At 37.0% G+C, this 21407-nt stretch overlaps 1 protein-coding gene across 6 annotated transcripts in view; it reads right to left on the bottom strand.

Annotated features, from left to right (window-relative positions):
- The window catches only part of KIF6 (kinesin family member 6), a 166227-nt gene that overhangs the window by 27180 nt on the left and 117640 nt on the right, over positions 1-21407 (bottom strand). For all 6 annotated transcript variants that reach the window (XR_011738272.1, XR_011738273.1, XR_011738274.1 and 3 more), the window contains exon 16: positions 8221-8271. Coding sequence is in view for 3 of the 6 variants with exons in the window: in XM_065833155.2 (XP_065689227.2) it covers positions 8221-8271 (51 nt within the window). In the remaining 3 variants the exon portion in view is untranslated. The remainder of the gene's footprint in view (positions 1-8220; positions 8272-21407) is intronic.

The raw sequence follows: 21407 nt of genomic DNA, 5'->3' as shown, positions 1-21407 counted from the left end.
GCAAAAAAAGTGGTGAATTAATTTCTTTTAGCCATTTCACAAAACATAAAATCAAAGTTTTTCACCAGATTTGCAGCTTGTTCTGAAATACCGGATATCAACATTAGCCATGCATTTCTCTTTCGCTCCTAGTCCTGTGCTTTATGTGATCAGATGGAAATTGCTATTCTAGGTCTGAACTTTACCTTGAAAAAATTAAAACAAACACAGATGTGAAAGAGCTTGATTTGTTGTTTACATTACATTACAGATTTTTTTTTTTTTGTTACAAAGAACTCCCATGGAGGAAACCTTGACTGATACAGAACTAGTCAAACTGCCCAACACACCCACTGGACATGGCTGGAAGAAAGAAGTTTGCAACACCTTGAACTGCATGTTACTCTTAGTTATCCTACAAGATTTTAGAGCCAACAGAGCTACTCTGAGATATACTGAAGATAAAGCTTAGGCTTGAAGAACAAGCTTAGGCATAGAATTAGTAGACTGTGAGCATTAAAACCAAATTAAATTTTGCTCATTCCACCTCAAGTCCTCGCTTAGAATTATAGAATCGCTTTGGTTGGAAGGGACCCTAGAAGGCTGTGTGGTCCAACCTACTGCTCAAAGCTGGGTGAAAACTGAATCAGACTATGTTGTCTGGACATGCTATGAAAAGCCTCCAAGGACAGAGATTCAGCAAACTTTTCTGAAGATTTCTTTCAAGGTATAACTGTTCTCATAGGATCTTTTTTTTCCTAATATCTTAATTCTAGTAGACCTAATTAGAGAATTGAGACCTTAATCTCCAGATCCTATCTTGCTTACCTACTAGTCAACAGAAGGAGTCTCTAAATAATAACACAATTCACACTGAACTTTTCAGTATTTCAGAAGAAATACTTATTGCAAGAAAGCTTACAGAAACTGGAAGCTGTTCCAACAACAGTGAAGTGCTGCAGTCAGTGTCAATAAAACTGAGAACTGGATAGCTGTGCTACAAGTTTATGACTCCTCATAAAAATATCACTTGATCCAAAGATATCTTTGCTCTTTTTTGAGATCTGATAGGCTGAAGCTGAGGGGGTCACAAGGAAAGCTGAACACATGGGTAATCTCAGAATTTTCTGACACTTCAGGAGAACACTTTTGCAAAGATTGACAGTAAAGATGCAGTTCTTGAAGACACAATGAAAGAGAAAACTTATGGCTGCCTCTATAGTTTAGCACTGTAACTAGTAAAACCTGCTAAAAAGAGTAACAAAAAAACCAGCAAGAAATACAACTACAAAACACCCTAGAAATTCCAAAGGGAAATTTATGGAAGGAAAGGTCTGTGTGGGCTTGAGGCCTGAAGTGACAGGTTTAAGAAGGGTCTTCTTATTAGAATATACTCCTACATTTTAAACTTAATTCCTGCATAATACTGGGAAAACCCAAAGCATATTACTTAAGAAGAAACCTCTAGTATTGCTGCAAGGGAATTGCTTGTCTAGCCTCTGCTTTGAATCCATGGTTCTTTTTCCTGATTGTGATCATCTTTACAGAAGAGCTTGGTACATACAAAAATACAGAAGGTCTTCACAAGGTTGGAGTTTTAGCCGTACGTATATTGTGCTGACCTGAAGCACAAAATAGCATGTGAAACCAAGGGAGTAAGTTTGTTACGGTGTGTAACTTCACAGTTACCACAGGATAAAAGTCTATGCTTTTTTCCTCCAGGACAAATATGGAATAACTACAGTGACTTAACTACACTGCAGTAAGAAGCTGCTATAAAGAAGCCCTAGTCTACTTATAATATTCTATATAACTAATATATGTTTTCAAAATTCATTGTCCATTAGTATTTCAATCATTCGCTTAAGAACTGATTTGGTAAATATTTCTAAAAGCACTTTGTATGTTACAATGATTGCGAAAAGCAAATTCAAAAGAATCTTTATAATTGCTAGAGTAAAAGGCTTATTTTAAGAACGGCAAAGATGCACCGGTTTCTGAATTTTCGGCCAGTTTTGCTGTTGATATCTTTGCACTAACAATAGTGAAAAATTCTCATCCTTTTTAACAAACACAATCTTACCAGCTTTCTGTCAGTCTCAGAGTTCTAAAAAGAAACCTTAATGCAAGTAATTTTTTTCCGTTTTTTGTCTCTTTGAAATGGAAAGAATGAAGACATTAAATCCATCACTAAAATGCCTTGATACCACTAGAGGTCACTCTAGGAATGAAGTCAGTGCCGTGCATGCGCGAGAGCAGCGAACTTTTACAAAAACACCGCTGTTGCCTGAGGTTTCAAACACAAATATGTAGAGGAGCATAACACACAGAAATATTGTGCACATCAAAATTACAAAATGACCACACCGCTATATTTTTTTCCTAAAAAAAAGAGCATATTTTACAGACTGGAAACATATGAACCCACCTACAAAGATTTAGAGGAAGCATCTTTGGATTCCTAGCAGCACTGAGGATGTGTCACTTCTTGTAAAAGAAAAAACAAAACCAATCAACCACCACCACCACCAAGCAACCAACCAAACAAAAACCCTTAAAATTCTGGACTTCAACAGATTATTTCTCCAAAGTACTTTATTTAGTCCATACAGAACATATCATTTTTCAGCACCAGGAATGATGTTCTTAAACCAGGACATCTATTATTCTCCATGGAGTGTGTTGGATTTGTGTGGGAAAACAGAGACTGCCACTTTCCTCAGCTTCTCTCATTTCCTGATTGAAAACACTTGTGTCTCATCATTTCATGGCATTAGTGCAGATCAAGACTTCCCTGCTTCATATGAACAGCTAAATGGTATCTCAGTTAAAAGATGGAAAGCAGTGAAAGAAACTGAGCTCATTTTATTGAAATATGGATTTATTTAAATAAGATATTAACTGCGATGCAAACCAGCAGTTTGGAAGTGCTACATGCTTTCCATTCACACAGATCACAGCAGGTGAGTTCAAGACAGTTACTAAATATTAGTCTAATTAATGTTCTATACATCTGTAGGATGCTGCTATTGTTGCAAAGAGAACTGTTGTACCCTTCCTAAACATATCTTATATTCTCATCAGATAAAAAACATGGTGACTCAGCCTTTCCAGTGGCATGAACTTTATTAGAAGTGTTCAAGGTCAGGCTGTACAGGGCTTTCAATAACCTGATCTAGTGAAAGATGTCCCTGCCCATGGCAGAGGGGTTGGACTAAATGATTCTTAAACTCTCTTTTGATCCAGACAACTCTGGAGTTATATATATATATATCACTCTGGACATGTGGCAGCAGCAGCCCCCAATTCTACCTCTCCAAATATGCAGAAATGTGTGAGACAACATATTGGCATCCCAGCAGGTACAGGATATATGGTAGTGGCAGCTTCTCAGAGCATCACAAACTAGTACATGGGAGGAATAGTTTCTTTCCTAACACTGTCTGGACTATTCCTGCAGCAGAACCCTGATGCATTATACAGTACTGTCTGTCACTGCTTTATCCTGGTATTGATCACACTGTTCTTTCACGTCTAATCAAGGAAAGGTGAGAAAGCAGAATGAAATACATTGTGAAGGAATACACAGAAGAGCAGGAACAAGGGCATAAACTAATACTAATATCTTTAGAACAGGTATGTAACTTTGAAGATGTAAAAAAATATTATATGGACAAAGCTATAAAAGGAACAAAGATAAGGAGAAAGCTCCCTATTTTTGCTTCAAACAAATGTGTGTTACAAATCCAAACATAAAAGCAACAAACACCCAAATCCTTGCTTGGAGTCATTTGCTGTGCTAAATCAAATGCTGGTATGCATTTTCAGGGATTCAAATGTATCTATCATATCTGTCTCTCACCTAGTCATTTTATTTTTCATGTGGAATGGGCTTTTTCAAAGGAAGTTTGCCCCCCCAAAAAAGAAGACTTTGGGAACAACTCTTTGAATAACAGCAGAAACATAGAATCATAGAACAGTTTGAGTTGGGAGGAAGCTTAAAGATAATTTAGTTCCAACATCTCTGCCATGGGCAGGGACACCTTCCACTAGACCAGCTTGCTCAAAGTCCCATTCAGCCTGGCCTTGAACACTTCCAGGGATGAGGCATCCACAGCTTCTCTGGGGAACCTCTTCCAGTGGCTCATCACCCTCATGGTGAATAATTTCTTCCTTATATCTAATGTAAAACTACCTTCTTTTACTTTCAAGCCATTACTTCTTATCCTATTAAATGTTACTTCTAAAAGCCAAGTTACAAAACCCAGGAAAACAAGGAGTTTTTTAACAAAATGGTGATAAAACTGGGCCTCAATGTTGAAATCCTTACAAAGACCCATATTTGCCATCTTTACCCTTGTTAGATTGTAACTTTTTTTTTTTTTTTCTTTTCAAATAGCTCTACAGAGACAATGGAGTTGGACAAAAAGCAAGAGATTCATTTGGTTCCAACAAACGTCCCTAGAAGCCGAAAGGTTTTGACATCTCTTGATGTTTCCAGAAGAATCCCAAAAGAACTGACAGGTTGCTACTAGCCCAGATTTCAAAACTCACATAAAAAGACAAGGAAGGCTCATTGAGAACAAGATGAATAAGAAAAATATTTGAAATGGAAATCTGCAAGGCTGCATTTCAACTAAAGTGACAGAGTAACTGCAATTATCAGTAACAAGGGGCACGTTGTACTGAAGATGCTACATCACTGGCTGCAGACTCTATCACACATGTTGATTTGGAAAATGCATTGCATACTGCACATAAACGAGTGACCTTTTTGTGTATGAAGCTTCATCAGGATCTGTTTGAACCTGACTGAACAGTCTGGGGGACTTGTAGATTTATTAAATGTTTCTCCTGATACGGACAGATCAGTCATGAATACATTCAACAGTCTTCCCTAACTTCCAGAGCTGACCCAACAGGAGCCTTTACTTCAGATGTAGTGGAACAGACAAAACTGTGCTAGTCTCAGTTTAGTTGCTTCTGTTAGAGGAAGTTATTGTACAAAATATGGCTTTGCTACCATGACTGTGTCTCCATAGAGGTGTCTTGCCATTACAATATGTCACAGGTTTTCCTATGTCATCAAGCAGTTTCAGTTTAGGATTCAGTCTTCCCCCAGAGCTGGAGAATATTGCTACATTAGCATGACCATCTGTTTGTAATCAAGTTCTATCAATGCAAAACTGGAAAAAGATAATGAAGAATCAGGTCTTGTACTTTACCAAAATGCTAGTTTAAAGCATCTTCAGATAGTTCTTCATTGAAATAATACAAAACATGTCTTTTCCTTCTACAACACTGTAAACCCCAGGGAAAGCTTTTGTTTTCACTCTTCCACCTTTTCCACCTAGAAGCATGTTTGTGACCCAGTGTTTTCGCTCTGTCAGTACTTCGATAGCATGCACATTATTTCATTTTAAATACTGCCCCAAAATGCAGTTAGGCATGCAAAAGGAATCTTAAATACTGCCTAAAATGCAGTAAAGTATGTTACTCTGAAAGATCTTAAAATAAGTTATTTGCATAATAAGGTATTCTTACAATTAATAAAGATGAAAGTCACACTCAGAGTGAACCTTTGCAATTTTACACGAAGTATTCATTGTTTCTGGTTGTGTAATGAAAAACAGGGAGCATTCCCTTGCCTCCAATGAAACCTCCCATCTATTTGTGTCTGTTGTTAATTCCCAGCCTATGGTGTTTTAAAAGAGATAGCTTAGAACAATGGGCTAAGTAGTAGAGTTTTTCTTCAATAAGAAATCCACATCTTAAGCATAGCTAGGAGGGAAACAGATCTACACTGTTTAGAGCACAACTAGAATAACTTTTTAAAGAATTATAACCATAAAATGCTTTAAGTTCAGAAAAAAAAATGCAGATGGAAGATGTTAACTTGGTTTATAATTGAAACAGTGACGTGTTTTATTTCATGTTGGGATTTCAACAGACTCTTAATTAGACTTCTTACCATGCAGTTTTGATTTAAAAATATCTCGATGACATTCTGGTTATGAAAAAGATCCTGGGAGACACCTGTTACCTCTTGGAAGAACATTAATCCAAAAAGGCAGACAGGCAAGCAATAGTCCCCAACCCATAGAATAAATATGAAATCAAAATATCCAGATATTTAAAAGAATAATGGGGAAAAAAGAATAACAGAAAAAAAAAAAAAAAAAAGAATAAGGGGAGAATAAGGTCTGAGAATAAGGGGAAAAAAGTCTGGAAAATACTTAGTGCGGTCCAGACTTAGTGATGATAAGCAGATAGCAATGCTCAAAACAAAAGCCAAAAACACATGCGTTGCCTGCTATGTTGTGGAATACTAATAGGATATTTACAATGTGAATGTATAGCTGGTAAAACCACTACTATGTCATTTCCTAAGGACAGGAAAAAACTATGCTTACTTGTTTTATGAAAAGCAGCTTAGTTATTGAAAACAGCATTTGCAACACAATTATCTATATAATAAGAAATCAGTCTACAAGACCAGATGTTATGATGCAGATTGAAACATACAGTCAGAATACATCACTTCATTTTTTAAAACACTGAACAATGAGTTCTCATAAATGGCATTGCTCTGATTCATCTTTATGTAAATTCTTAAAGTGGTATAAAATTAATAAATAGTATTAAAAGCTGGTGTGGATTAGAGAAAGAATTCCATGTTATACTGAAGATATCACCTTTAGATTGTATTTCAGAGAATAGAATACAATAGAATAGAATAGAATAGAATAGAATAGAATAGAATAGAATAGAATAGAATAGAATAGAATAGAATAGAATAGAATAGAACAGAACAGAACAGAACAGTTTGCAATGGCCTGACGACTTCAGGGCTGACCAAAAGTTAAGGCACATTACTGAGCATATTACTGAGAATATTACTGTTCAGATGCTTCTTACACACTGTCAGGTGTGGGACACTGAGCACCTCTCAAGGAAGCTCCAGTGTTTGACCACTTTCTTGGTAAAGAAATATTTCCTAATATCAAGTCTAAACCTCTTCGGATGCTACTTTGAACCATTCCCACATGTCCTGTCACTGGTTACCAGGGAGCTCAGCACCTCCTTTATTTCCCATTCTTGTACTGATAAAAATAAAGCGAGTTTGACTCCTGTGCTTTATTGACATGGGAAACATTAATTTTCAGTGCTGATTTTCAAATAAACATAAAAGAGGATAAAAGTATAAAATAATAATATCACCAACAGAGCTTGATTGGCATAGCTAAATTTGAAAGCAAAAGGTGAAACTATTTTTCTACTCTGCAGTAAATTATTTTCCTGACTTCTGGGAGAAAACAAAGCCCCCAAATTTTCTGTCTCCTATTAAGAGACAAATATTGTTCACTGTGTTATGCATACATATAAATAAAACCATCAACTGCAATCTGGTCTGGGTTAGCTCCTTTTTTATTTGAAAAAGCTCCATGAAGCTACATTTTGGGATTCTTTTATGGATCTAAGTGAGGGGGGCTTAAACTGTTATTGTCCCAGCAGTTCCCTGTCACATTTTAGCAGAAGTTTACTGTCCCAAGAGTGGAATTCTCATATGAACACTCTTAGCCTGTTTCAGTACAGTCAGTGAAGTCAGCTAAAAGCATCTTAAACCAAATTTGGATGACTTTACACTTATGTGAACAACTCACATGGACACTTTTAGCTTCACAGCTGTGTCAACAGAAACGGCAAGAAATAACTTCTCAGCTTCTATAACTAGATGCAAAAGAAATGATCTGTATACGCCTTCAGTTCCTCTTGGAATTGATTAAAATTGAAAAGGTTGTTAGACAGATTGTGGCAACATGGCTAGAAGCTCAGTCTCAAGACAGATCAATGACTATTAATGGGAATTCAAATCAGAGTCATCAGAAAAAAAACAATCAACCAACCAACCAACCACACCAAACCAAACCTAAAGATGAGGAGAGCTTAAATGTCTCTGTTCTTGTTTGGTCACTCTGAAAAGAAAGCTAATACCAAACCCTCAAGCCATTAAGATTTTTGCGTTATTTTTCTCATCGCACATAAAATCAGATGCCGTTTGAACCAAATCTCTGGCAAAGTTCACAGGGTCCATGTCATTTATGGTATGGACTAATGTAGACACTTTATGTCAAAAAACTGTCATGGAAAATACAACCTGTCCCACAAACAGATTCAGCCCTGGAAGAGAACTTGTTGCCCCTGTTGTATCCTATTGTATCTGAAATGTCTTAATCTTACCGAGAACTGCCCTCTGAATGTGCCTCTGGGTTATTTCTCCTTTCAGATGATCTGTAAAAGACACAAAATGCAAACAGTTAGGATTCAAAATGTCAAAAATCAATGAATTTATTACTGCTTCCCCACCATTTGAAACGCCTGTATTGCTGGCCAATTTAAGGGGATTTTTTTGGGGACAAGTAGTTTTTTGAGCTTTCTCCTTCCCACTACTGTAAGTAAACAAGTAGACACAATTTGGCTCTACATATCCTCAGATTTATCCTTGTCCATTAAGAAAGACTGAAAATTAAGCTATTTACTGTCAAGCACTTTCACAGGATAATGATCTCCTGCTGCTAGATACAAAAGAAGTCCAAGCGAGGCCAGAAGACATACAGAATTCCAAGTATTTGTTCAAACAGACTTATAGGCGCTAGCAGTGGAACTGAAATATTAGGTCATCCAGTCCACCCCTTTGCCAGTGAAGAATTGGCTCCCTACAGTCTATTTTTTCCTGTTCGTCCAGCTCAGTTTTAAATATCCCATGTGCCAGAGCTTCTGCAAGTTCTACTGCTCAACAGAACTCACTGTGTAGATGTCATTGGTCTTCCATCAAAATTTTGCTTTAATTACATTATCTCATTATTCCTAGTTAGGCTCTCATGCTCCATGTAATTCACCTTTACCCTTCTTTTATTAATTTCCTCCTTGATCTATGACACTGTTCCAGTTCACCAATTATTTCAAATGATAATTAGATTACCACATGGGAAGCCATTATTCATAGATATTAATGGAACCAAAAAAGGAAAAGCATTACCCTAAATGTGCAATTTCAGCAGTATATGTGTTCTGAGGGAAAATGGGATTATGTCTTTCAAGTTTTCAAATTAGAACAATTTCTAAGCAGAGACATGTTCATAATCTTTACTAAACCATACATCTGGATAACAGGGAAAGAAAACAAAATCCATGCTCGATTCATTGTGTTTTTGTTTTTTTTTTTTTTCCCAGAACTCTGATTATGGATATTACTATGAATTTTGAATTAGAAATATCCTTTTGCTTAGAAGTGAAGACTTACAGAGTAAGATAATCAGAGCTAATGAAGTCCTTAAAAGCTACTAAATGCTTAACTAGAGAATCTGAAAAAACATTTAAATTTACAAGTCACGAGAACTAGACTGTTTTATGAGCACCAAAGAACCATGAAAAATTAAGCTTCTTTAGGAACTACAAGAATAATTCTAAAGTATTTAGTAACATTGTAGAATAGGTATTATATACAATAGATTGCAGTATAACAGCCAGGTTATTTTGTTTTGAATGTTTTTAGAAAATGAAATAAAAAATTCTACCTACTCCTTGTCCATAAAACAGATATTGCAGATTACTATTTTTCTGCACAGGAAATTTTATTCTTTTCAATTATTTCTATTTAAGCCAATACATTCTTCTGTATTTAAAGTTATTTGTAAAATTAAGAAAAGCCTTCAGTTACTTAGAAACAGGTTAACTGAAAGAACTAACATCACCTACCCCAGCTTTGCCAAATAAATCCTCCATCTCAGCTGTACTAACACTCAACCCAAAACCCCATTCAGTTAAGTAAGCTCCCAGTTTCTGTAACTACAGACAACCCCCTTTGATTAATATTTTTTACCAATAAAAGCCCAGCTAAAGGATCAACACTTGTGCTATTTGTGCTTTGAAAGTTGTATATAGCAACTCAGCTGATGTCAATACTCAGTGAATTGTACAATTTTTTTCTCTTAATTTGCTTTTTGCTATTTTGGATACTTATATCTCTGTACTGTTCTATTGTACTGTATCACACAGGGTGCTGTTACTCAGTATTGAACCATGAGACAGTTATTAAATAATTTGTAGTAATCTTGAGATTTATCTCAATGCATTACCATTAACTTAGTTGCCTCAGAAAGCCATCTATACATATATCTTCATGTAAGGGCTCAGAAAATACCTTTCTTAAGCACTGTGAGCTGCAAAAGGCAATGCCACTGTGAAAAAAAAAATGGTTCAAGTAGTGAGAACATGCTGTTCATCAAGAATCAACTGAAAATGAAGGTGACATACAAGTTCTGTATCCTGTCAATACATGTTTTTAGTAGCGTTATTTCTCTTTTTTTTTAACCTTGCTGCTGATCTGTTACTAGCAATCTAAATGTTTTGCATAATTTGTATCAAGTGGCAATGAGGTCAACAGAAATCTGCAAGCCAAACAAGTCAATGAAAGCAAGATCGAACAGACAGGTAACAGCTTGCAGTCAGTACAAATATGTGGAAATGGAAGAATATGGGAACTGGTTTTTGAATTATTAGAGCCAAGAGGCTTGACTTCCAACTACCTAGAATTTACTTGCAATACACGTGGGACAGAGAGCACAGAGGTTGCAGAAGCCCTGCTTTTATTGCAAGGTTTGTTAGGCCTGCCAGCAGCGTGGAACTCTCCCAAATGCTCCTCCCTCCCTTCATTCTAGACTTCGTACAGTTCTGCTCCATCCCTGACATACATCATGAAATCTCGTCCTTCTTCTATTTGGAAACTTTATGAAAGAACAAGAAGTTGGAACAAGTCCACCATTAATCAAAGGGGCATAAAAAAAACCCTCATCCTTCTGTTAGAAAAATAAAAATCTAATTTTACCATTCTTATAGCAAAATACTTTTCTTTTTCTTCTATGAATAAAAGTAAACAGGTGACATTTATCCATTTCACATAGTCCAAACCGCCTTTTCAGGTCAGCAAAAATTTCATTTTGCAGAAGACTTCCCGAGGAGAATTTGTGATCGCGTTACGGGAATAGAAGTCCACATGGGAATTCTGATTTAGAGGACTTGATGGTATCATAAGGCACCTGACTATAATTACATGCCGAGACTTAGTCAGATATGTTTTAATCTTTCAATTTGCTTTAATACAATTAGAAATTTGACAGTTTATTTAGATTTCCTGGTTTTCATGTAGAAACTTATTTTTGACAAAACCTTAGCATTTTCTGTACATGTTTTTGATTAAAGTATTTTTTTCTGTTTTCACTACAAATACTTGTGGGGGAGAATGTTTCTGACCTCCTCTGATAACGCCATCACCCCAATGCAAGGCTTGAAGTTTGTAAGTGACAGAAGTAGGGGATGATTCCAGCACTACTGTTGCCTGCACAGACCTTCCCATATAAACAAATGGAAGATTATAGTCTTTAGTACTGCCAGTTCTACAATGTTCATAAACACAAATATTTACTCAAAGAAATATGAAGAATCACATTCTCTTAAAAATCTCTCATGCTTTCTGATTCCAACAGTGTAAAGTTGTAGACAAGGTAGTGCTTAAATGTGGTTTGCAAAAATTGAATTTAAGACTTGGCAAATGTCTCTCAACATATGGCTAATTATGTTTTCTAAAGTTTCACCAAACAAGAAGCTAAAAATAGTCTGTAGCTGATAGCAAATAATTTTTTCCAGTGGAGTCATTCTTCATTTGGAGATAACAGTCCCAATAAAATGTTGAATGCTGCAACTCCACATGTTTTGGCAAAAAAGTAGTTTTGGGGAATTTAAGAATTCACTCAGCATGCAGCCAGCTGTCATTAAGGCTGTGATAAATCTGTTGGTTTTGGCCTGTGTTTCTGGACACATGTACCATCCTGAGGTATGGAAAAGAGATGAACTGGTAACACAGAACTTCAGTTTTGTGACAGGAGACAAAAGCAAGGAGGGAAATAGAGAAGACAAAACCGAGTAGAGATGTCTAATTCAGACTGATATAAAGCAGAGGGAAGTATCCTGTATGCTGACTAAACATTACAGAATCCATAATCTGAATAGTATGGATGTCCTTTAACTTCTTGTTTTTGTGTTCCTGTGGGCTGTTTCAAGGAGCTGAAATTATATTCTAATTTATTACAGACTATGAATGTCTTGACAACACTGCATATGCTTCAGGGCGATACAAAAATGAGCATGTAATGATTTAAAAAAATATTGATTTTTAACAGTGTTTTGGTTTTGTTTGAATCCACATTACATGTTTTAAATATTTTCTTATGTTTTATCTGACCTTCCATATAATACTATTGCAAGTTTTCAAAGACTGCTAACTTAAAGGATAAAAACACTAAACAAACAAAGAGTACAGACACAACCTTAAGTCCCTCCCTTTGAGAATATTTGTTGTTCTTAATGTGGACAGACCTTTTACTTGATGCAGGGTTTCTTCTGACTTCATAATTGACAGGCTGGTAACCTTCATCAATAACCTCTCATCTCTTGTTATTTTTTAATGGTTTGCTGGAAGAAGGAAGATGCTTAGAGTGACGGTATTTGTCTTCCCAAGTCACCAGTAGGTGTGATGGAGCCCTATTTGCCTCGGGATGGCTGGAGACCTGCCTGCCCATGGAAACAAGTGAATGAAATCCTTATTTTGCTTTGTTTGTGCGGGCAGCTTTTGTTTTACCTACTAAACTGTTTTTATCTCAACCTGCAAGTCTTCTCAGTGTTACCCTTCCAATTCTCTCCTCCATGCCACCAAGGAGGAATGAGTGAGTGGCTGTGTGGTGCTTAGTTTCTGGCTGGGGTTAAACCAGGACAGAAAATATGCAGGGCCGTTGTTTGTAACATAATGCCCCTACATCCACAGTTGGACCCAGCTATCATCCAGCTATGAAGACCTACTCAAGACTCTGAATCTATTAAATTTGATTCATAAAGTAGCATCCATTCACTTGAGTCAGATAAGGAGTCCTGTTGAATGAGCACAAATTAAAGCTGTATACTCAGCAGATAATCACTGAGATAGGCTTTTAGAGAAAGGGGAAGGTAATCACATAACTTTCATAAGCCTTGTAGAGATATATTTTTAATAGGGCTTGAGGTCAGAGTTGTAACAGATTTCAAAGGATTTCTGGAAGTGGGAGACATTGAACCTAAATGGAGAGATTTGAATGGAGTAATTTCTCAAATGGAGAATACTCAAACAGAGATAGTCATTGGAAATCTTAGCAAATGTGTTGGATACTTTTGAAAATCTGGTGCTGAAAATGTATGAGAACACAACCTATGAAAAAAGTCTCTGATAAGAAAAGTCATGGAACAAAAGAATATATTCTGTTCTAACTCAAAATCCTACAGCACTAAAAGCAAAGTCTTCAGCCTTTCTCTGACCCAGGGAAATTTTGGGGAAATTCTCCTCTTTGCAACCTTTGCCCTTCTCTGATAGCAAAAACATGCCACTCAGCTCTATTAGGACAACAGGCAGGGGCAAAGTAGTCTGCACTAGTAACCTGGTTCAACACTATTTCTGATGCAAATGCTCTATTATGAGATACATGGTTGGCCAAAGTCTCATGTAACCTAAAAAGTTCTAACTTTCAGAAAGCCCTCAGAGGCATTAGGAAAGAAAAAATATAATTACAGCACTTGGAGCCTCCTGACTATAGCATACACATTTTTCAAAAGATGAGCAGCATTAAAAAATCTATTAATGACAATACTTGAGGTAACATACTGTAAAGTATAACCTGCTGCAACAGATTTCTGCTTTTCGTTCACTGAAGAAACATCTGCAGTAGTTTAAGATTTTACTGGGTCTCCTTTCTCTTTTTCCCTCTCTCCTCCCTCCTTCACAAGGTTTGCTGTCAAAGGTTACTGTCCCCACAGCAGAGTGGGCAGAAGCAAATGCCTACCTGTGTTCTGGCTTCTCCAGCAGTTTGGCATTTCACTACATGGATACTGGTAATTTAAGCTGATGACAGTATAATCTAGTGAGCACTCTCTTTTGTTAGCTGTGCTGGGAAGAAAGGATTGGAAGCAGTGACTGCCAGCAAAGAGATGGGCCAGACCATTGGGAGCAAGGTATTTCATAGTATTTAGTAGAATACATCATTTGGAGGCTCCAGGAAAGAGGACAAATTCAGAATTGAAAGCACAATCCTGACTTCGACACGAAATCCATAGCTGCAAACCACAGCCTGAACTCAGCACATGAACAAACACGCTTGGAAATACACAGTTTTCCCAACATACTCTCATTCTTTGTAGTTTAAATACCACAGATTCAAATGCATACATTTTACTGTGATCTGGGCTACTACACATTTTGAGATTACTGTTTAAAATACGTGATGGGGGCATCTTCTCTTCCTTGCCATACTCAGCTGAGACAATCACAGTTTTTGTCAACACTTTTAATACCTTCAAGCATGATCTAATTTATAGAAAATCTTATGAGACAGCAGTCTCTGTCATGCATTGCAATAGGATGACACTGTGTTTGACTTCAATTATAATTCCTTGAGCTACTCCATATAGAGTCCTCTAAACACGGTCTCCAAGTCTATGCATTTATTTCTAACCTCTATATTAACTCTACTCCCGATTTCCTACATGTTCTCATTATTTCTGGCCACATTACATCATCCTTATTTTTCTCACAAGATGATTACTTCTACTTTCTGATTGATGGGCATTCCTGTAACTGTTCATTGTTTAGCCTGCATTTCCACAGCACCCTTTATCCCACATTTCTTTCTTTAATAGCCTTTCATACCTTCTGGCTGGCGCAGAAGAAAGGGCTATACAGCAAAACTGTACAGAAACGGAATTTATTTTTCTGATGACAGCATTCTGAACCTCACTCTTCCTCTAAATACAGACTATCATGGGCTGTATGAGGTGTTCCCCATGGTCCCATTCATCTAAATAAGGGAAATGCCAGCATGAACCACAGCTCCTGTTCATCCAAAGGCACAGGACTCCTTTCTGTAGAAAGCAGAGTATGGGAAGTGGTAAGTGCTCATAAATTCCTAACAGGTCACGTACACAGTATTGGGTATCGAAAGCACTAAGGGACTGCAGTTCAACATCTCCTTGAAAATGGAACTCAGAACGTGGATGTTTTCTGAATTCAGAAACAAATGCTCAGACCTCTAGTCTATCATCTCAAGTTTGGCTGTCACTACCCAACTGGTTTTAAGTTGAACTGAAAGCCACTCAGGCAGTTTTAGCCAAGCATGGATGTTTAGTAGGAAGTGCACACCAAGAGACTTCTGCAGAAGGACACACTTCTTGATTCTCAACAGGTAGGACATATGCAGCTCAGTCAATAAAGTAGTGCTTCTGTGTGCAAAGGCAGTCTGTTATATTTCAGGAATTAAAGTGAATAGGATGTTTTTGTTTGTTCGTTTGTTTGTATTTTTGTGGGGTTTTTTTTGTTTGTTTTTGTTTGTTTGTTTGTTCGTTTTTTCCTAGCTAGCTTTCCTGAATTAACATGCATAACTTTCATGTAAGCTGTACCTTAGATGTCAGAGTGTTATTTTAGGTGTTGTCCAAAGTTAACAAATATTCTGTGCATCTATCTTCTTTTCATATACTAGAAAAGACACAGAAATGATGCACATCTGGAAACTGTTGCTCTGTTGTTTATCACATCTACTTGTTCATGAATTAAATATTAAGCTGGCATGAAAAGCATGGTTGAAAAGCAATGCCATATGGATAAGGAATCATAATCTGTGAATTTGGTATTCTGGATTGCTCATATGACTAAATGCAGCTTATCTCTTGATTATTTCTGAGAAATTAATGGAAGAGAAAGAATAAGGAAAATAAAGTCAGAGGAACAGCTTTATATACAGCTCCTCGCCTTTTTTTCTCTTTTTTTTTTTTTTTTATGTCCAAAGTTAAGAAGCTTAAAAAACAAATGAAGGGTCTTAAAGCACAAACAGGCAATGTCAAAGACAAAGAATTTTATCCCCAACAAGTTTTCTGCTACTAATACATTGGACTCAGTTAATATTTGAACAGAGTGAACACATCCAAGTGTAAGATGGAGATGGTTATTTTCTGTTATAATACTGCCTTCATGGCTTTGTAATTTCTATGCAACCATTTGATGTCCAGCTTCACTTTGTGATATTTTTTCTGGCCAGGGCTGCCCAAGAGAAAATTAAATATAGAGTTCCAGGCTCCACTATATACTTCAGTTTCACAACCTTTTAAAATTTTGCTATCTTACTCAAGAAATGGCCTTGGAATTGAGCTCACATTGCTGTGTGTCTTCTTGTCAGATGAGACATAGACTGATGTTAGGAATCTGATAGATTAGACACAAAATTATTATTATTATTATTATTATTATTATTGTTGTTGTTGTTGTTATTAAATTATGGTGCTGGAGCTGCATAGATATGCTACCATGTTTTGAGGGCATGTCAAGGTTTCAGGGTGACAGAAACAAGATCAGAGTGAGAACAGGCATTATCACTTATATTTTTAATGTTCATTTACTTATACTATATATACACCAAGCTTTTGAGAAATGGTTTTTTGAATGTTAGAGGCATATTAACATCCAGTAAAATCTGAAATAGCTTCCTGTAAAGATATAGTGTATATTTACTGTTGTGCATAAACCTAATCCGGCTTCTGGAATTGCTCATCAAATTAAAGCACAACCTGATTCTATGTATGTGGCATAATGATGTCATCAGCTCTGGACAGACGTCTTCTGACAGCCTTAACTGAAGTGCATGAGAACATCTTCATACTACAGCTATGCTTCACTGATCGCACCCCTCTTGCAATATTCACAACCAGCTGTGAATCATCACTACATCAGTAGTCCTACAAGATTTGGAACTAGTTTGATTAGAAAAAAAGAGCTATTGTATTTTAGTGAATGTAAGTATGTATGCCTGCTTTGCAAGTCTGTATGAATGCTGTCCAGATGTGTAAATGAACCATAAAATCCTATGAAAAACCATTTTCTATTTCTGTGCTCCTGAAAGGGGTAGCATTCTTTGACAATACTACTTGGAATGAGCTAAGGTGTACCCCTCTACAGTTTGAAGGTTTGATTCTTCACTTGTAACATCTCAGCTCATCCAGTACTAAAGACAGACATGATCAAGGAAAGCTTTTTGATGATCAAGGAAATCTTTTTGTACGAAAGATGGTAGAATTAAAAAAATCACACTGTAATATAGCATTAACTATCATCTAGCATATTTTCTTTAAAAAAAAACCCCAAATTTTAAAGAGTGACTTAAGAACTTATTAGCCTAATAAAAGAGAAAACGCAGTGTAGCAATCCAGCAATGACTATCCATTTTCAGTCTGTAGACAGCCTACAAGCAGAAAATCTGTCACTGAGAGGTAGTTTTCCAAGTTTATAGTCATGGCAGTTCATAGCTTAATTAAATCAAATAAGCGTGGTCCATTTGCTTTTAGTCATTCTAGTGAAAACCTTAAGTAAAAAGTGTTTACTTGGTTTCCTCCTGAGCATAACTTTTTCCCCTGAAAATACTTCTGTTTCTAAAGAACAGAACATAATTTGTAATAATTAGACAATGAAAAAGTTTCCTACATATGTAGATTCCAACACAGATCCAAAGAAAACATTAACATCTTAGGCCTGGAGTGACTGTTACACTAAAAATGTTCCTCTGTTTTAAGAATAGCACATCAGGGGAGCATAACAGAGCTGTTCAAATGAATTCATTCTGTTTGGTCTTTTCTGAATAGGTCATTTGACAAGTCGTGTTTTTTCATTCTAAGGACCCATTCAGCCTATGCACTGTCACCCAGGGGCATTGCCTATTGTTTAAAAGTAAAAACAAACATATGCAAGCTACTCTGAAACAATGGGCAATATTTAGCATTGGCATAAACATATGCATTGCCCCCTGAAGCCAAAAGACTTGTACCTTCAAAAAAAGTTTTCCTGAGTGCTCCTGCAAAGATGATTTTATGCTACCGAAGATGGTATCATCTTCTTATAGGGAGGAGCAGAAAAAGGAGAAAGGCTGCCAGAAAGCTGCTAGGGCTCCCTGGTTCTCTTGTCAGTCTCAGCTCTAACAGAGCAGGGAAGTAAAATCCTACACTAAGGACAGAGAGATTGTTTTGTCCGACAATTACCCAAGTATAACCCAGCGGGGGTCCAGCAGCGGAACAGACAGCTCTGGTACAGCTGCACCAGTCCAGGTATACATCTGAAGCGAGATAAGAGTTAGACCTATAATATTTACATTGCCTATAGTAAGTGTAACAAAGATGGATTGTCTCTCCTGATTTCAGAAGGGCACAGTAATGCTTTATGGGCTGTTATAATTGAGTTTATGTTCTTGTCTGTTTTTTTCTCCTTGTTTGTACATATTACTGTCAGTTTTCTGAGGACCCTCACTCAGCTAAAAGTATTACTTTATTATTAATCATAGGGTGTTAAGAATTACACTAAGCAAGTGTGACTGCATTATTCCAACACAATGTGAGCCCTGCTCACGTTGCAGCGACTTCTGAGATTCTAAGCACAAATACTCATGTAAATAAAAAATATGATTTGCTGTTGCAAACAAGGCAGTTAATTGATTACTCTGACTCACCATGAACACTGTGAAGAAACAAAAAATTCAGTAACATGAACCTTTCACTAAACTGCCAGCAAACAAGAAAAATATCTTTCTGTCACTCTGCTTTATATTATGAGCAAACTGGCTGCTCCTAGAACAAGAAAATTGTTGTGGAAACTTTCATCACAGTGCTGAGTCTGCCCCAAAATGGTAGCAACCAGTTACCATTTTGCAGCTACATAGCAGGTCTGTGCATGACATCCATCCTGCAATACAGCACCTTGAGGGAGATCTTCTGAAAGACGCTGTGTGAGATCACAGCATTTTTACATTGTGTTCTACAGATCCTTGGCTAAACTGAGCCACAGAAATCATGCCTGAAGTGAATTTGGCATCAGTAGAAAAAGAACCTTAGCAGAATCAGGGTGAAAGTAAACTATATTTCATCACAGAAAGAAGGAAATAAGTTAAAATGGAAGGAGTTGTAACCAAACAAAAATAAGATGGAGCATCCTGCAAAGTAATTCACATTTCTAACAGAGAACGAACTGCAGATGGTGGCGAGGTGGTTAAGAAAATGAAATCTGCAGAAACTCAGCTGGTTTTCTGTGTTTCCAATTCCATGCTTCCAAAAATCAAAATGTAACATTTAAAAAATAGATTCCGAAAGTGCAGTCATGATGGCACAATTATTAGATATGTATCCAAAACAAACACACATAGGAATTATGTTTTTTCAGCATTAGGTTGCAAAACAGTTGGGCCAAAAAATTAAGGAGAAAGAATCTGAAGACTGTGTCAGCCATACAGAACGGCTTCAGCTTTAACAGCTACTGCTATTTTTGGTGGACACATAAACATGCCTCCTTGATTACAAGACTGCTTTGATACTGACCTGGAGATCAGAAACAGGCTGGGGTTTCCAGGCACTGGGCCACAGTGAACAACATCCCAGCTGGGAAATTACAGCTGGGGACTGTTTGTCCCCATGGCCTGTTTTCTCTTCTGTTTTTCTCACAGATGGCTGCAGGTTTTGCAGAGCTAATGTGCTTTGTTATGTTAGTCATAAGTGACATCTCTTGGGAGTAAACAGCATCGTTACACAGCAGAGATTAAATACAGTAGAAATACCACTCGTGTTACCTTTTCTGAAAAAATCTCTCATGTCTTGAGACCAAGATTAACTCTGTCAAGTGGCAGAGGACATCTGAAACATGCAGGCAGCTTCCCAGGAGAGGAGAAATAAGTGGACACTAAGTGTATTGATGTGCTGGAACACAAGTGGTGAGGCAGCAGGTGGGCAATCTTTTTTGTTTCAGGGAGATTCAAGTCTGCACTGACATGTACTTGCCAAATCTCGCACTTCTCATGGTAAACTACTGTTTCATCTTGTTCTAGATCACTGACTTGGCTGTTCATCTGGAATTTCTCAGGTACTGAGCAGTCCAGCTGCGGGACCAGCTGCCTGGCAGCTGGAAGTCCTGGACACATAAATCGCTGTACACGCAGAATGCACGTAAAGCAACACAGAACCGGTTTTGTAGAAGTCATCTGGGCACATGCAGGATGTTTGACACCTATAGAATGTGCTGGATGGGTTGCACAGCTTGTGCTGCACTGGTGCCCAGTTGCACATGCTCAGCATGTCCTGAGCATGTCAGATTCACTGTACTGCTCAGATTTCTGTCTGAGAAGGAAATCTGAAATCCTTAGTTTTTTAATGTCAGGCATTGATGGATATGTTAATGCTTGGTTCTGAGGGACTTTCCACATCAAGAATGGACTCTGACCAAAGAACAAGATAAATGGCAAATAAAAAAATATCTTGCTCTTCTTTCAAGTTATACCTCTTGTGACACAGATCTCAGTGCAATCTTTAAGGGCAGTATACATCACTTCCATCGAGTGAAACGCTTGTAAATAAGAAAAAGCACTTGAAAGACCACACGTGATACCTGTTGTATCATTCCTGATGACAAGGAATGAGAAAGTATTTAAAGGTAACCACCTTTTAAATAGAAGACAGTGCTAAAGTGGCTGACTGAGCTCACAACAATGGATTGTTCTCAACATCAGAAGGCAGCTGAGCAGCCTCAGTGGCATAAAGTTTGGTGAAACTGTGAATGCAGTTCAAGGAGCCAGCTTTGGAAACGGTGGACTATATTACGATATATTTCATAGTATAAGTGGTATTATTTGTTTGTTTAAAACAATTGCTACCATACCTAATGCTTTTTATCAACTAAAACAATAAAGTCAAACATGGAAATATTATCAGAATTTGCTTTTCAATTCTTGCACAAGCAGAACTCAAACTGATCACAGCTGCAGTTTTTCTTGAGTGAGAATTTCAAGATTTCAAGTTCCACGGACTTTAAAGGTCTCTGCTGAGAACAGCAATTCATACTAAGCTACCTGAAGAATGAAACACTGTGGAATGATATTACTGAGTCATCTGTTCATTAAATCTGCATACTGAATTCATTTATTTATAAGTTGCTTGCATCTCATTTGAACCAGATTTGCCTGTGGAATGTAACCTTTCTTGGAGTTTCTCAATCCCTTTTTAAACCCAATCTTGCCATTTTTCTTCTGCACTAGTCATTTCCAGTAAAATTCACTGAGCATGTACATCAGATATAAGTCTGTGTAAGTACTTGATACTTTCTGGAATTAAACTGGAACAGTGAATTATACTAATCAGCAGCTATGAAGTCTCAGTGTTTATTTCCACAAAAGAATAAGTATGTCAGAATATTACACTGAAGAATGGAATGCATTTCAAAGCCTGGTAATTTCTCCCTTATTATAGCCTCACTTCATTCATGGCTGAAACAATAT

The sequence above is a fragment of the Patagioenas fasciata genome, chromosome 3 (assembly GCF_037038585.1).
Source record: "Patagioenas fasciata isolate bPatFas1 chromosome 3, bPatFas1.hap1, whole genome shotgun sequence".
Lineage (NCBI taxonomy): Eukaryota > Metazoa > Chordata > Aves > Columbiformes > Columbidae > Patagioenas > Patagioenas fasciata.
This window is presented reverse-complemented; position numbering and strand designations above follow the sequence as displayed.